Source organism: Diabrotica virgifera, chromosome 8, assembly GCF_917563875.1.
Source record: "Diabrotica virgifera virgifera chromosome 8, PGI_DIABVI_V3a".
NCBI classification, from domain to species: Eukaryota; Metazoa; Arthropoda; class Insecta; order Coleoptera; family Chrysomelidae; genus Diabrotica; species Diabrotica virgifera.
This window is the reverse complement of record NC_065450.1, coordinates 188269796-188286030: the sequence shown is the minus strand read 5'-3', so window position 1 is coordinate 188286030 and position 16235 is coordinate 188269796. Positions and strand designations below refer to the sequence as shown.

The 16235-nt window shown below is 33.7% G+C and overlaps 1 protein-coding gene across 2 annotated transcripts in view; it reads right to left on the bottom strand.

Moving 5' to 3' along the window:
* Positions 1-376: 376 nt before the first annotated feature.
* The window catches only part of LOC126890529 (myb-like protein X), a 40585-nt gene continuing 24726 nt past the window's right edge, over positions 377-16235 (bottom strand). For both annotated transcript variants that reach the window (XM_050659533.1, XM_050659534.1), the window contains exon 4: positions 377-1673. In XM_050659533.1, the coding sequence (XP_050515490.1) occupies positions 496-1673 (1178 nt within the window). In that variant the 3' untranslated portion in view covers positions 377-495. The remainder of the gene's footprint in view (positions 1674-16235) is intronic.

Genomic DNA, 16235 nt, shown 5'->3' with positions numbered 1-16235 from the left:
TGGTAGGGAATTTAGTTTTCTCGACCCAAAAAACCCCCACATACCAAATTTCATGTTGTTATCTCATACTTGTCAGGAAATATTCAATAATAAATAAAAAAAAAGTTTCACTTTGACACCCTGTATCTCGGTTATTATAAACTTTGTACTAAGGTAAGTTGGCTTAAATCGGCCTATTTTACCTCAGGCACCTGAGGTTAAGCTATGGCCCATTCTTTACCAAACACCCTGTATAATAAAAGACAATTTCAACTACCTATTCCCAAATTTTCATCCTTCCTTTATTTTTTTGGAGGTTTTCGTAAAATTTTGTGTTTCCTGATCGGGCTATTGTGTGGAAAGGAGATATGGTCTTTGAATCAAAAATAAAAGAACAGAGAATTAAAAAAATATTTACTAAAAAAATAAGACAACGGGTAACATTGTAAAAAGTTCAGACTTAACAAAAAAGTACGATATTTAAATGCCTACAATTAAAAAAATACTTATTCTATTCTAAAAATATGCCCTTTTCTTTAACAGCTGTTTAGTTTCTATTCTTTTAACTCTTGACGAACTGTATAACATTTGAGTTCTAAAATCTTTTGGATGAATTTTTGGTTTTTTAAATTCTTCTGTTTCTTTCTTGGAAATCTCGCTCGTCGATGGTTTTGCATCGACACCAAGCTCTACGGTCCAATTATTATCGAGATCAAATCTTTTTGAAGTAGATGGCTTTATCATCCTCCTAGGTCTATTCTTAACATCTGTGAGAAGTCCATTTATTAATCCAAACGATAATTCATCTAAGTTTATATCTTTGACAGAATTCGAGTCTGCTGATGATTTTTTATATGATTCTGCTTTTTGTCTGGACTTTTTAGATTTCTTCTTTTTGCGTTTCTTGATCTCTTTCTCTACATCATCCATACTTTTACTTAAACGCCTTTTAAGTGATTGTTCTGACGTGGAAGGATCATCTTCAGTCATACTAAGGCTAAGTCTTGGCTTTGTTGGCACATTTTTAAGCGATTCTGCAAGAGAAACTTCTTCAGCCAATTTTGGTGTCTTTGGCAAATTTTCCTCTTCAGAAATACTTTTTCTTTGAAAATCTTTTGATTTTCTTCTCTTTGACCTCTTCTTCTTTTCTTCAGGAGAAGCTTTACCTGCATACTCTAGCGAAAGGTTCATAGACACATCACCTGTTTGAGGAATTGTTGTACAAAATGTATCTACAAGTTGATTAATTCGTTCGCTTAATGTTGTGTCCCTAATTTCTCTGACATCTACATTTTCTATTATTCTGATAGATGATTTTGGTTTAACAGTTTCTTGAATGGTATCTTTCTTCGGTGATGCTTGATCTGACTCTTCACTAGTTGGATTAACAGATCCTTCCTGATCAGATACTAAATCAACAACTTCCTCATCATCTGAAGAATCTTCCATCTTAATAATTCTGGATTTTCTCTTTATCGGCTCAGGTTTGATTTTCCTTTTAATTTTTATAACTTCTTCATCCCTGTCATCTACGTTTATAATTCGCGACTTTTTCTTTGTCTGTTCGTTTCCCAAATCAAATTCATCACCTGATAGTAATTCCGTATTACCTTCATCACAAATAAAAGAAGAATCATCATCATAGTCCTCATCTTCTGATCTTTCGGAATCAGTATTGATCGGTTCTCCTTCATCTGCAAATAATATAAGTTTAGTGTAGTAAAGAAAAGAGAGACGTTCTCACAAACAATTTATTTTACAACTGACGACCGGTTTCGCTGTTTACAATATTCACAGCATCTTCAGGTCACGGTAAAAGTAAAATTAAATGCTACAAATAACTACAAATAATTTTTTGTTTTTTTTTGTTATTTTTTTGTTATTTGTAGCATTTAATTTTACTTTTACCGTGACCTGAAGATGCTGTGAATATTGTAGACAGCGAAACCGGTCGTCAGTTGTAAAATAAATTGTTTGTGAGAACGTCTCTCTTTTCTTTACTACAATAGTATGGACTCACACATGCAACCCATTCACATATAAGTTTAATTAGACCAACAGATATTAAATAAAACAGATAGAGAAGATAAAGATCAAATAATACAAATAATACTACAAAAGGTTATTATACAGGGTGTTTCATTGGTAAAGTAACATACGTTAACTGTAGAAAGAGGATACTTAGGCGGTCTCAAAAATACCATACTAAATGGGTCTTACTCCATTAATAACAAAAATACTGGGTGTTTTATCTATTTTGCCATTTTCTTAATTGGTTCATAACTTTTTGACCACACTGTATATTTATTCTATATTTGGCACGCAAATATCATTTAAGGCGTACAATAAATTAATTTATTTACAATTGTAAAAAATCCAGGTTCGGCTTAAAAAAATTGGAAAAATGTTCCGACCCCAAAACAACACCCTGTACATTAAATTTTTTTAAAATGGATTTTTCAGTTGAAAAGAGAATAAAAAACTAAATTCAGTGGTATACTTTGAATTTTCGGCAAAATGATTTTTCTGGTGAAATTTGGAATTTGAATTCTGAAATTAAGTGAATTGCGAGAGCTCTAAGTAGAAAAAAATTGAAATACAGCTTACAACTTGTGAACCACACTGTATATTGATTTTATATTTAACACGCGAATATTCTTTTAGGTGTCCAGTCAATTAATTTAATTACAATTATAAAAAATCCAGGTCCGGATTAAAAAATATTGTATAAATGTTCCAACCCAAAAATAACTTGTACATTAAATTTTTTTAAAATGGATTTTGCATTTGAAAAGAGGATGAAAAACAAAATTAGTGGTATACTTTGAATTTTCGGCAAAATGATTTTTCTGGTAAAAATTTGAATTTGAATTCTGAAATTATGTGAATTGCGAAACTCAAAGTAAAATAAATTAAAATATGACTATTAATACCATTATTTAATCTAAATTGGTAAAATATTAACATTTGCACACATAACAATACTTTTTAATGACCCCCTCTGTGGCTCAGTGGTAAGAGCGCCTACCTTTGGATCGAAAGGTCCGAATGGTCGTGAGTTCGAATCTCACCAGGGTCAGAAATTTTTCGTTTATTATAAATTTAATAAATGAAAATAGTTTCTGTCCTTGTGGGATCGGTACTCACCGGAGGGACCGCAGACGTTCGGATACAATTAGCGTCTCTTTGCAAAGACAATGACGTCGACTTTGCAATGTAACAAGACACTTACTCAACACACACAGTACACAATACACATGACGCTAGGTACCTAACTACAAAAATTTACCGTACCTACGTATAAAAAAAATAATTTTTGATGGTGGTAATTTTGAATAAGTAGGTACTTTACTTTTGAATAGTGATTATGCTGCAAATTTTCGCTGTTTTGTTATAATTTTTAGCTATTTTGTTGATTAAAATGATGTATTCTTTATTGACCCTTTATTATTTATTCATTATTTAAAGATGAATATTCACCAAAAACTATTTTTCATACATAATAAAAAAAACACTAAAATATTAACATTTTACCAATTTAGATTAAACAATAGTATTAATTAAAATTAAGTCGCATTTTAATTTTTTCTACATGAGCTCTCGCAATTGACATAATTTCAGAATTCAAATTCAAAATTTTACAAGAAAAATCATTTTGTCGAAAATTCAAAGTATACCACTAATTTTATTTTTCATCCTCTTTTCAAATGCGAAATCCATTTTAAAGAAAATTAATATACAAGGTGTTTTTTGGGTCGGAATGTTTACACAATATTTTTTAAACCGGACCTGGATTTTTTATAACTGTAAATAAATTAATTGATTGGACACCTAAAAGAATATTCGCGTGTTAAATATAAAATCAATATACAGTGAGGTTGACAAGTTGTAAGCTGTATTTCAATTTTTTTCTACTTCGAGCTCTCGCAATTCACTTAATTTCCGAATTCAAATTCAAAATTTCACCAGAAAAATCATTTTGCCGAAAATTCAATTTATACCACTGAATTTAGTTTTTCATCCTCTTTTCAACTAAAAAATCCATTTAAAAAAATAATGTACAGGGTGTTGTTTTGGGGTCGGAACATTTTTCCAATATTTTTTAATCCGGATCTGCATTTTTACAATTGTAAATAAATTAATTTATTGTACATCTTAAATGATATTTGCGTGCCAAATATAGAATAAATATACAGTGTAGTTAAACGTTATGAAACCAATTAAGAAAATGGCAAAATAGATAAAACACCCAGTATCTTTGTTATTAATGGAGTAAGATCCATTAAGTATGGTATTTTTGAGATCGTCTAAGTGTCCTCTTTCTACAGTTAACGTATGTTACTTTCCCAATGAAACACCCTGTATGGGTCATTCCATTTCAAACCACTCCGTCTTTGCAATCCTAAACGCTCCGTATACGGAGCCCAATGCCACAACAAAGAAACTTGAGTGGCGGGGAGAGATCTACACGACTGTAATCGAGTCGACTACTTTGAGCGTCGACCCATGTGCGGACGGCCTTAGTCACCTATGACCTATAATTTTGCCTACGAAGATGATTTTCAGGAATGTATAATTATCGAAGCTAGGACTAATAATCCCCGGACAAATAATCCCCACAAATTTTTTTGGACAAAATATTTCCACAAAAAATCCCGGACAAAAAATCCCCAAGAAATATTTGCTGCCGAATAGTTCTCTAAAAGTTTTCCCGTGAATGCAATCGACGCAAATGTTTTTCAGCCTCAGTGCATGAGAGTTATAGCAATCGCCATGAAACCTAGGGACTAATTCACCCCTTTCTCAAAAACGCACCCCTTTAAATGGTAGCACTCCGCGGTTTTTTCATATTTAGAGGTCCATTAATCATATAAAATAATAAAACCTTTGTTTTGATTTTCGGAACGAAAATAATGATTAGCAATTTAAATTAAACATGAATTTTAATTTCGATTACCAAATTTCGAAATTGTAAGTTTTTTGGCTGTGAGAATCATATTGTAATTATTCGCTTAAATCTTTTGCTCACTCTGCTTAACTGAATACTGAATAACTCTGTTCAAAACATTGCCTATCCGTGATGATAACTGCTTGTTCTGAAAACGATAATCTTGATTGTAATACAAAAACTTTGTTCCTTTTTGTAAATTTAACGTCAAAAATATTTAGTCATCGTCATCAACAATGGCGTTATTAGGCTATTGATTATGTATTTTAGAAAGGAACTACAACGTTAACGGGGTTTTATTATTTTATATGATTAATGGACCTCTAAATATGAAAAAACCGTGGAGTGCTACCATTTAAAGGGGTGCGATTTTGAGAAAGGGGCGAATTAGTCCCTAGGCGCAGGGCGAATTAATGTAAGTTCTATGAACTTTTGGCGCAAACACTTCTACAGGAAAATTGTTCCAGGTTAAATTTACTATCGAAGTATTACATTTTAAAGTCAAAAATATATTTTTTTACTAAAATATATTCAAAAGAAAAGCAAGAAAAAAACACGAAAGATAGCAATTTTGTTTTTTGCCCCATAACTTTTTTCCACGGGGATATAGGTATAGGCATTGCTTCACAGAAAAAAAACTTCCATCCTTTTTCTTCAAAACGATGTCCGGTAGAAGAATCTGTGATTTACAGTTTCTAAAATATGATTTTTCAAAGTTCACCACTCAGAGCGATTTTTGGGACATTTTCATTGTTACTTCGTTAACATTTTTCTGTAACTTTTTTACGCAGATTTAGGCACTGTTACATTTAATAGAAAGAGAAGTCAATTGCCTTTAAAATGATCTATCGTAGAACACTGTATAGCTATTTTTAAGAAAGATTTATGGTTTTTCAAAATTTTATACTTTTAATGATTTTTGATATATTTTACGATTATTTCTAAATTTCTCATTGTAACTTTTTTTATTGTATATTTATGTATATACATTGTGCAATAGAAAATAAAGCTTATTTTCTTTACTTTAAAATGGTGTATTGTAAAGACTATTTATAAAATGGACTATCTGACTATTTGTAAACAAGATAAAATATGCTTTTTCAAAGTGTGACATACATATACACATGCAATATGTCCCACTAAGTGGGAATCATATGTAAAACATTTTTATTATTAACTTTATGAAAAAAAGTTATGCTTTATAAAATGCTCTGCATAGTCTAAAACCTAAGATGCAATAATCAGATATAAAATTTTATCAATAGTGTGCGAGGTATGTTAAAAAATACGAATTTCGCTCAAGAGTAAAGTACCTTTATATTTCACAATATCGAAAAGTGTTATTAGAAAAGTTATTTGTAATTAAAAATTTTGTTATAATATGCAGTTATATTATTCTAATTGAAAAAAAAATAAAAATTTTAAAATTTTTGGATATCTTGTCTTTTGTAAAATAATCCTATGGATATCTTGTTTAAAAATAGTCCTAGAATTTTTGCAATACAGCATTTTGTAAAGAAAATAAGCTTTTTTACTTCACAATATATATACCTAAATGTGCAAGAAAAAGAGTCATAATGAAAAATTTTATAAATAATCAAAAAAAAATATTAAAACTATAAATCCTTAAAAAAGCATAACTTGCTTAAAAATAGTCATAGAGCCTTATACAATAGAACGTTTTAAAGTCAATTGACTTATCTTCCTACTAAATGTACCATTGCATATACCTAGAGATGCGTAGAAAAAAGTTACAGAACAATGTTTGCGAAATAAAGGGGAAAATGGCCCAAAAATGCAGTAAGCAACGAATTTTGAAAGTTCCCGTTTCGAAAACTGTAGATCAGGGGTGTCCAACTTGCAATGCCTCAAGGGCCAAAACTAAAACCTTTGATGTTGTCGCGGGCCATATAATAATTTTGTTACAAGTAATAACAAAATAAAGTGAGGTATAAAAATAATTAAAACAAAAAAGAGTATTATTTCTTTTATTGCTCAACAACTACATTTTTTTATAAACGGAAAATTTATTGATAACACTTTTCAATAATCAAGACAAACATTGCAAAAGCAACGAAAAAGATGTATCCAATTAGTGTGAGGACTGTGGTCGATTGGCTTCATCCACCAATGAAGAAATGTCCACCTCCAGTTCAGTTGTAGACAGTCTCATAAGATGACGTAAGGAAGAATCGGTAAGGTTGCTTCTGTTTTTGTTTTTTATGTATTTCATGGAGGAAAAGGCACTTTCACATGTATATGTGCTTCCGAACATTGACGTCATTTTCAGTCCAAAATCTAGCAGGTTTGGGAATTTCTCCTTTGACAGTAATTTGAAAAATTCAGGTCCCTTTTCTTGTCTGGTGATTAGGAACATGTCTGCTTGAAGATCACATAACTCAAGCTGTAAGTTGGGTGGTTGATCATCAATGGTTGCTCCAAGAGGGTTATTATAAAGTAGTACACTGCTTTTGAGACTTTCAATTTCTTCAAATCTTGTATTGAATTTATCAATAACTTGTTCAATTTGTGAAATGCAGGATGAAAACTCAATATTTTCCTCACCGTTGAATTCTTCTGCTATTTGCAGACAGCAAGGGAAGTGTGTCAGGTTGTTCTTTTCCAAAGCACGTTTAAACACGTTCAGCTTATTCCGGAATCCGTTTATCATTCCGATCAAATCTGAAACCGTCTGGTTTCTTCCTTGAGACTCAAGTTTAACATGTTAAGATGATTAGTCAGATCTGTTATAAAAGCTAACTGTCTTAAGAATTCTGGATCCTTAAACTTCTCTTCCAGTTCAGTTGTGTCAGATGAAACGTATTTGTTGAGGAATGCAGGGATTTCCTTTCTTATGGCAAAAAATCGTTCCATGCACTTTCCTGCACTCAGCCACCTTACATGGTTGTACATTAGCAAGTCTCCATACTCAGCCTCTGTTTCCACTAAAAACTGCTTAAGTTGCCTGTGTAAAAGAGATCGATTTCCACCTCTAATCATATTTATAATCTTAATCACGGTTTGGAAAACTTGATCTTCCTTGACTGATTTTCCACATAAAGCTCTCTGATGTATAATACAATGAATTATTGGGCAAGTGACACCATTCTCTCGAAGCAGACCCACTAATCCAATTTTTTTACCTGTCATTGATTGGGCCCTGTCTGTTGCTATGGCTGAACATTTATCAAAGCCTCCAGTTCTGTCAACTGTTTTCTTCACAGCCTCATAGATGTCTTTTCCTTTTGTTGTTCCATAAAGAGGACAAATATCAAATAACTCCTCTTTATTGGTAAAATCATCAAAAGTAGTGCGCACAAATATTAACAGCTGACTAACATCGGTTTCATCAGTGCTTTCATCCAAACAACGTGAGAAATATGAACTTTTCTTAACCAGGCTAAGCATAGATTTTTCTACTTGCTCACCCATAGCAACAATCCTTCTTTGTATGGTTTGATGTGAAAGTGGCACTGATTCAAATTTCTCCGCCATTTTAGAATCACCGAAAGCTTTGGCCATTTCAACAGCACATTTTTTTATCAAATTGCCATCAGTGAAAGGTTTTTTTGCCTTTGCCAGCTCAAGCGACACGGCATAAGATGCAAGCAAAGAATGCGTTTGAGAGTGTAATATTTTACTGAACATACCAGTTTGCTGTTTAAGCTTTTTCTTCAAATCTGCAACTAGGGCACGCCGACTTTCATTTGTGTACGTAGCATACTTATTTTCATGCACTGTTGTGTAATGTCTTCTCACATTATATTCTTTAGGCACTGAAACGACATTCATGCACACTAAGCACTGCAACTTTCCATTATTGTTAGCAATCAAGTAATCACTCTCCCAACTTTATTTGTAAATTCTGTTCTCACTAGCAATTTTCCGTTTTACTGGTTTTACACTCATTATTGTATAAGAGGAATCAAGACAAAGAATTAATCAAGTTCACTGTTCACTAGCAACGTAATAGATTAGCCGACTAGCCTACGTGTCAGTAGCACACTGGCACGATGGCGGCTGGCGACGGATGGTAAGCAGTGGGAGGTTCTGGGAGCAGTGCAGTTCTCATAGTGGTGGAGGACGATTGTGTTCGTTACACGTCCGCCAAGCGGCACGCGGTACAGTACTTGTGATGTAAAAACACTGCTAAACCATAAAATATAAATTAAAAAATCTTTTTTCACAGTGGCAGCATTTAAAGAAAATATATGCTTTTCGAAAATCTTACGTGGGCCACAACAAATAGCCTCGCGGGCCGGATGCGGCCCGCGGGCCGCCAGTTGGACAACCCTGCTGTAGATCCTAGAGACTTCTACCAAACGTCATTTTAAAGAGGAAGGATGGCAGTTATTTTTCGCTGAAGCAATGCCTATACCTATATCTCTGTGAAAAAAAGTTATGGGACAAAAAACAAAATTTCTTTCTTTCGTGTTTTTTTCTTGCTTTTCTTTTGAGTATATTTTTGAAAATAAAAATATTTTGGAATTTAAAATGTGATATTTCGATAGGAAATTTAACCTGGAACAATTTTCCTGTAGACGTGTTTGTACCAAAAGTGCATAGGACTCACCCTATTTTACCCTATGCCTAGGAACTAATTCACCCCTTTCTCAAAAACGCACCCATTTAAATGGTAGTACTCCGCGGTTTTTTCAAATCTAGAGTTACATTGACCACATGAGACAATAAAATCCCGTTAACGTTGTAGTTCCTTTTAGCTCTCTTATTTTGAACATAATCAATAGCCTATATAACTCTTCGAGAGTTCTTTCCGCGTATACTATTGCCTTTCATGTTTGTCGGTTCTGTGCCATTGTCTCACTCCCATTTTCTCCAGATCTCCTCTGATTGCATCTTTCCACCTTTTTCTAGGCCGTCCTACAGACAGATCTCCTATCTGGCCTATGCCCATAAATTTGTTCCCAAAAGCACCAAAAGAGTCAAAATAATCGAAAAGCTTTGTATAACTTTCCTCGCGATGCGTGGTTCTGGAATTGGAATTGAAATTAGTGGAAATTTCAATTGTTTTGATACCTATAAAATCGTACTGGGACTGTGCAAGTTCGGCAAAGCGACCTCTATTTCTACGCTCTGTACTTTTATTCGCACTTTTAATTATATTGTCCAATTATATTAGTCCTGGTTGCTGGATAATTGTCAAGGCCATAGTCCAAAAAAATAATAAGAAGAAAAATTAAGATGTAGGTTATGTTTAGCAAACGTAAACAATTGTATGTAGTAAATAAAATTAGTTATTAAAATGCAGTACTGCAAGCAAAATACAATTAATTAAATTTACCTTTATATAATAATTGCATATCATATCAATATTGGGGAGCAATATATAATTTTTCTGCGTCAATGACAGAAGGTATGAAATATACGTCAATTTGACAATTTCAATTGACAATATGAATTATTTAAGATAGTTGCAATATTTCTCCGCGACTCGCGCACGGTCGTTTCTCGTTTCCCTTCCAAGTACTTGCACACCGCGAATACTGATTATCTGCTCTCATGCACTGAAGCTGAAAAACATTTGCGTCGATTGCATTTACGGGAAAACTTTTAGAGAACTATTCGGTAGCAGATATTCTTCGGGATTTTTTGTCCGGGATTTTTGTGGGGATTATTTGTCCGGGATTTTTTGTGGGGATTTTTTGTCCGGGGATTTTTTGTCTGGGAATTTTTTGTCCAGGGATAATTTGTGGGGATTTTTTGTCCGGGGATTATTTGTCCGGACCCCATATTTATCTGCTCAGTTAAGCAGAGTGAGCAAAAAATTTAAGCGAATAATTACAATACGATTCCCACAGCCAAAAAACTTACAATTGGAATTCGAAATTTGGTAATCGAAATTAAAATTCATGCTTAATTTGTTATATTGCTAATATTATACAGGGTGTCCAGAAACTCTGCCGACAAACGAAGACAGGAGATTCTTCAGATAATTTTAAGATAATTTAACCCAATTCACTTAGTCCGAAAATGCTTCCTAAGGGAGCTAGAGCTCTTTGAAGATGGCGTCTTGTAATTAGTTTTTCTTACATACCTCCAGAACGCTTCTATTTAGAAAAACAAAAATTGGTACGCGTATTTATATTCAAGATATAAATCTAATCCATCCATTGCAAATTTCTAGTGCCGATCATAGGCGTCCGTTTTGGGTAGGGCAACGGTTATTTTATCGCATAACTTTTATGCATTGGTGACACTGGATTATTAAATTGTGAAGTATTCTAGTACTAAAAGGTACTCTTGTTTTAAATCGGTAGGACACACCGTTTCCTAGAAAAATCGATTTGAAAATTTTTCGCTTTTTGAATTAAAAAAAAATTTCAAAAAAAACTGTTTAGAAAGACGAAAACTGGTACATTTATTTTTATTCCAGAGATAAATCGATTTCATTAATTGCGAATTTCTAGTACTGGTCATAGGCGTCCGTTTTGGGTAGGTCAACAGTTATTTTATAGCATAGCTTTTTTGTCTTGAATTTTTGAGCATTTTTGACACTAGATTATTAAATTATGAGGTATTCGAGTACTAAAAGTTACTCTTACTTTATGTTCGTAAAATACTTCGTTTTTTGTTGAAAAGTTTTTTTAATTTTTTTTCAAATTCCAAAAACGAAAAACTTTCAAATCGATTTTTCTAGAAAACGGTGTGCCCTACCGACTTAAAGCAAGAGTACCTTTTAGTACTAGAATACCTCACAATTTAATAATCCGGTGTCAAAAATGCATAAAAGTTAAGGACAAAAAAGTTATGGGATAAAATACCCGTTGCTCTACCCAAAACGGACGCCTATGACCGGTACTAGAAATTTGCAATGGATGGAATTGATTCATCTCTGAAAATTAAATATGCATACCAATTTTCGTTTTTCTAAATAGAAGCGTTCTGGAGGTATTTAAGAAAAACTAATTTCATGACGCCATCTTCAAAGAGATCTAGCTCCCTTAAGAAGCATTTTCGGACTAGGTGAATTGGGTTAAATTGTCTTAAAATTATCTGAGGAATCTCCTGTCTTCGTTTGTTGGTAGAGTTTCTGGACACCCTGTATATTATAATTGCTAATCATTATTTTCGTGCCGAAAACTGGTTTCATGGCGATTGCTATAACTCTCATGCACTGAGGCTGAAAAACATTTGCGTCGATTGCATTCACGGGAAAACTTTTAGAGAACTATTCGGCAGCAAATATTTCTTTTTTGATTTTTTGTCCAGGATTTTTTGTGGGGATATTTTGTCCAAAACAATTTGTGGGGATTGTTTGTCCGGGGATTATTAGTCCTAGCTTCGATAATTATACATTCCTGAAAATCATCTTCGTAGGCAAAATTATAGGTCATAGGTGACTAAGGCCGTCCGCACATGGGTCGACGCTCAAAGTACTCGACTCGATTCCAGTCGCGTAGATCTCTCCCGCCACTCAAGTTCCTTTGCTGTGGCATTCAGCTCCGTAGACGGAGCGTTTAGGATTGCAAATCTCCTCGCGGAATGGGACGTTTCATCGCCGCCGGTTCATCGCCAGTCCGTTTCATCGCCGTCATATCTCGCATTTCCTAGAATTCCTAATTAATACTAAAAATAAATAATAATTGTAACTGTCGAAAATTCGGAAATATATCAGATAGCGATTAACTGACTGGCGATGAACTGCCGGCATCGAAACGGCGGCGATGAAACGTCCTAGACCCTCTCCTCGTCTTGTACGACTGTCGCCCCTTGCGATCGGTAGCGCACGAGAAAGTTCGAGTGAGACGCGCGTTTCCAGTCATGGAGGGAAGTTTATTTTATTTGTTTCCTTCGTTTTTTCTTGATTTTTGCGCTAAATTAAATTTGTTTTTTTAAGATTGGTGAACTTTATGTTCGTTGAGTGTAGTGCTAGTAGCTTTGTGGAAATATATTGTTTGTAATATAAAATTCTGAAAACACTGAACTTTTGTTTTTAGGTGTTTATTATAGGTTTGTTCCAACACAACGAGAAACCGTCCATGTAACGATCACCGTCCTGCGCAGTACCATGGAACGTATTATTTCGTTCCCATAGAATCAATGGAACGTTAATTATCTAGTAACGTAATCGTTACATGACGGTTCTTCGTTGTGTTGGAACAAACCGATAAAATTCGTTGGGGAAGTAGAAAAATACCCTCAATTGTATAATGCACATTGTATACAAATTATATTAAAAATGTAACAATACCGTACTTTTTAGAGATCGAAATAGTCGTTTTGGTTGATATATAAAAAATGCGTTCTTCCTGGTTGGAAGATGTGAGCAAACTGAATCGACAAATGTGCGGAGAGCAATCGCTTGTGCCGCAGGGTTCGTACAAGACGAGCAAGACGCGCGAACTTCGAGGCGTGTCTTCGATGGACCCATGTGCGGACGGCCAAGTCCAAGGTTCATAGATAGGAGGCAGGTTGTCTCGTAACTATGTGGGCGGAAGCGAGGGGGAGGGGAATGACTACGTCACTCGTACGACAAAGTCAAGGTTGACACTTGACAGTTGTTGTTTGTGGTTCAAACCTAACCCTCTTTTTTATGTTGTGGTTGCGTTTTCGAATATTTCTATATAATTTTCTTTAATATTGTTTATTTGTTTAATTTTTAATTAATACGTAGGTATACATGGTACATTTTTAATGGATTAGTGCTTGAAGGACAAATAATTTTTTGTATTTTAATCTAAAAATAAATTATTCATATTATTAGTTTTTTTCCCTATGACTACATCATAAAAATGCTGCCAATTTCAGAAAAATCATAATAAATATGTAATTTTGCTAAAATTTTTCTACTTTTTGTTTTGGGCTTTTGTTTGAATTGAACTGTTATCTCCATTTAAAACACCAGTGGCGGCTGGTCAGAGGAAGCAAGGGAGGCTTAGCCTCCCCATAAATTTTTTATATGTGCTACACTGTTTTGTTTACTTTGCTATTTTGCTTCGCGTTAGAGATATCGGAAAAAGTTATTCGAACAAGTTATTCCAAATAATATTCTAACCCCACATACCAAATTTCATCACAAAATTCGTACTTTTAGTTTTTTAATTATTTGCAGACAGGATCCTAAAATCGCAGAGGAGGCTGCTGGCCGGAAAATCTCACTTGCTAATGCTCCGCGCAACCCAACAGCGTTTAAGAGTTTAAGCATGGTAGTTTAAGGAGACGCGGTCTCCTTAGAGCTGCATTATCGCTTAACGCACACGCTGCCCGGAGTTTGGGCAATGACGGCTAATCGGCCAGCAGCCTCCTCTGCGATTTTAGGATCCTGACTACAAATAATGAAAAAACTAAAAGTGCGAATTTTGTGATGAAATTTGGTATGTGGGATTAGAATAATATTTGGAACAACTTGTTCAAATAACTTTTTCCGACATCTGTAATGCAAAGCAAAATATCGGTAATTTACCGTGTTTTTGGATTCGCAGTAGGCTGCTTTTAGAATTAAAAAAATTCAGTTGAGTATCTTAAAAAATGTGAACCTTCAACCTGAATGAACTGCAAAACTTTAAATCTTTATTTATTTTGTTATGCATATCTACTTACAGAGACAGAATTGTTAACAAATAAACGACACAAACTTTGGTAATACACTTTTACAATTAGACTAACTAATGATGATATTATAAAATGTAAATAAAAAATGGTCAAAAAATGGAGCCTTAAATTAGATTTTTTGGCGGATTTTTTTTTGCTAGTGCAAATTTGTCTAGATATTTTACAGTTAGGTATAGCCACCCCTATTGTAAAAATCACGAGCCGCCACTGTAAAACACACAATAAATGTTAAATCTTCTTCAAATCAATTCTATTTTTTTGTCAGCAGACTACTGATTTTTAAGGGAAAAATTGATATAATTATCAATATAAGAACCACTTAATATATCTATACCCAAAAAATCCCAAAATATATTGCAAAACCTAAGTTTTTGAACCTTTTATTAGCATTGAACCTTATGACAATTTCAAAAGTGTCGTACGGGTGACGTGTTCCCGCCTTTAAAAAGCGAGCATTTGATTGGTCTATAGTTACGAGACAACCTACGCCCAATCTATTAACCTTGGGCCAAGTCGTAGAGAACCCCAATGGTTAACAGAAATCAGAAAGTAGAGTGACATACCTGGGCCCTGATTCTAATTCAAATTTCGACTCAAAACAAGTCGCAATCAATATGGCGACGTTGAAGTGCGACTGTGCGAGCCTTGTGGATTTTAGTTGAACTTACGAAATGATGTCATAAAATAGCGACTTATCGAAATTAATAGCGACTCCAAAAAAGTGGTTGATATTATAATTTCGAGTCGAAATTATTGTGACACGGACATGAATGAATGGCCGAAAGCGAGGTTAGGTTTAGTTTAGGAGATGTGTTTTGTTTGTTTCTTGCAAGGAAAACTAAAGCAAAAGGTATTAATATGGCTGGTATTAAATTAGAAATATAATATGTAATTGAGAATGTTCACAACGTGAATTATCAACTCAATAAAGATGTAAGGTAATAATCTGGGAACATTAGTATAAAACAAGGCAAATTATGTACCAGCTATTTTATTGCTGGACATGCTGCAATCAAATCTTAAGATTTCATATATTAGTAATATAACTATGCAAAGTCCACACAAAGTGTGCTATATGGGTTATAAGCGAATTAGCGCTCCGAAATATTTTTTTCAATTATTGCTCTGTAACTCAGAAGATTTTAACGTTAAACCAAAAACACTCACATAAAAATTCACTGTAATTTAATTCGGCACATAGATTTTTTTTTTCGATTTCCTTCGGCGGAAATTCTCCTCGGAAAAGTCAGGTTTTCCAAACAAAATCTTTAATTTTCAACTAACATTTTAGGGAAGTAATTATTTACCAATAATTAAATAACTTGGTAATTAAATATTTTTTGCTATGAGTGTCTTGAAGATATGAAAATTTGTATGTACAAAGAGGACCGGAATAAAAAGGTAACGGTTCAAAGATTGAAATCCTGTTGTTTATAACTCTGTCGCAAATGCCGGTCATATTTGACCGGTTATACCTGGAACCACTCAATTCGATTTCTTTTTCTTAGAAGAAGAAGCCGTGCCCTTTTCGACAGCGTTAACTTAATTTAATTTAATCTGATATTTTCTGAGGGGTTCCATTTGTTTATAAGCCAAAAAATTGTTTCTTTATAACATTCCTGAGACCGCTCAATTAGTCCAATTTCAATTCTATAAAGTACGTTGAATAGGTATATGTAGTGCTTTTTTTATACGAAAATCCTAGTTATTTTGGTGTATCACAATCTTTCTGGTT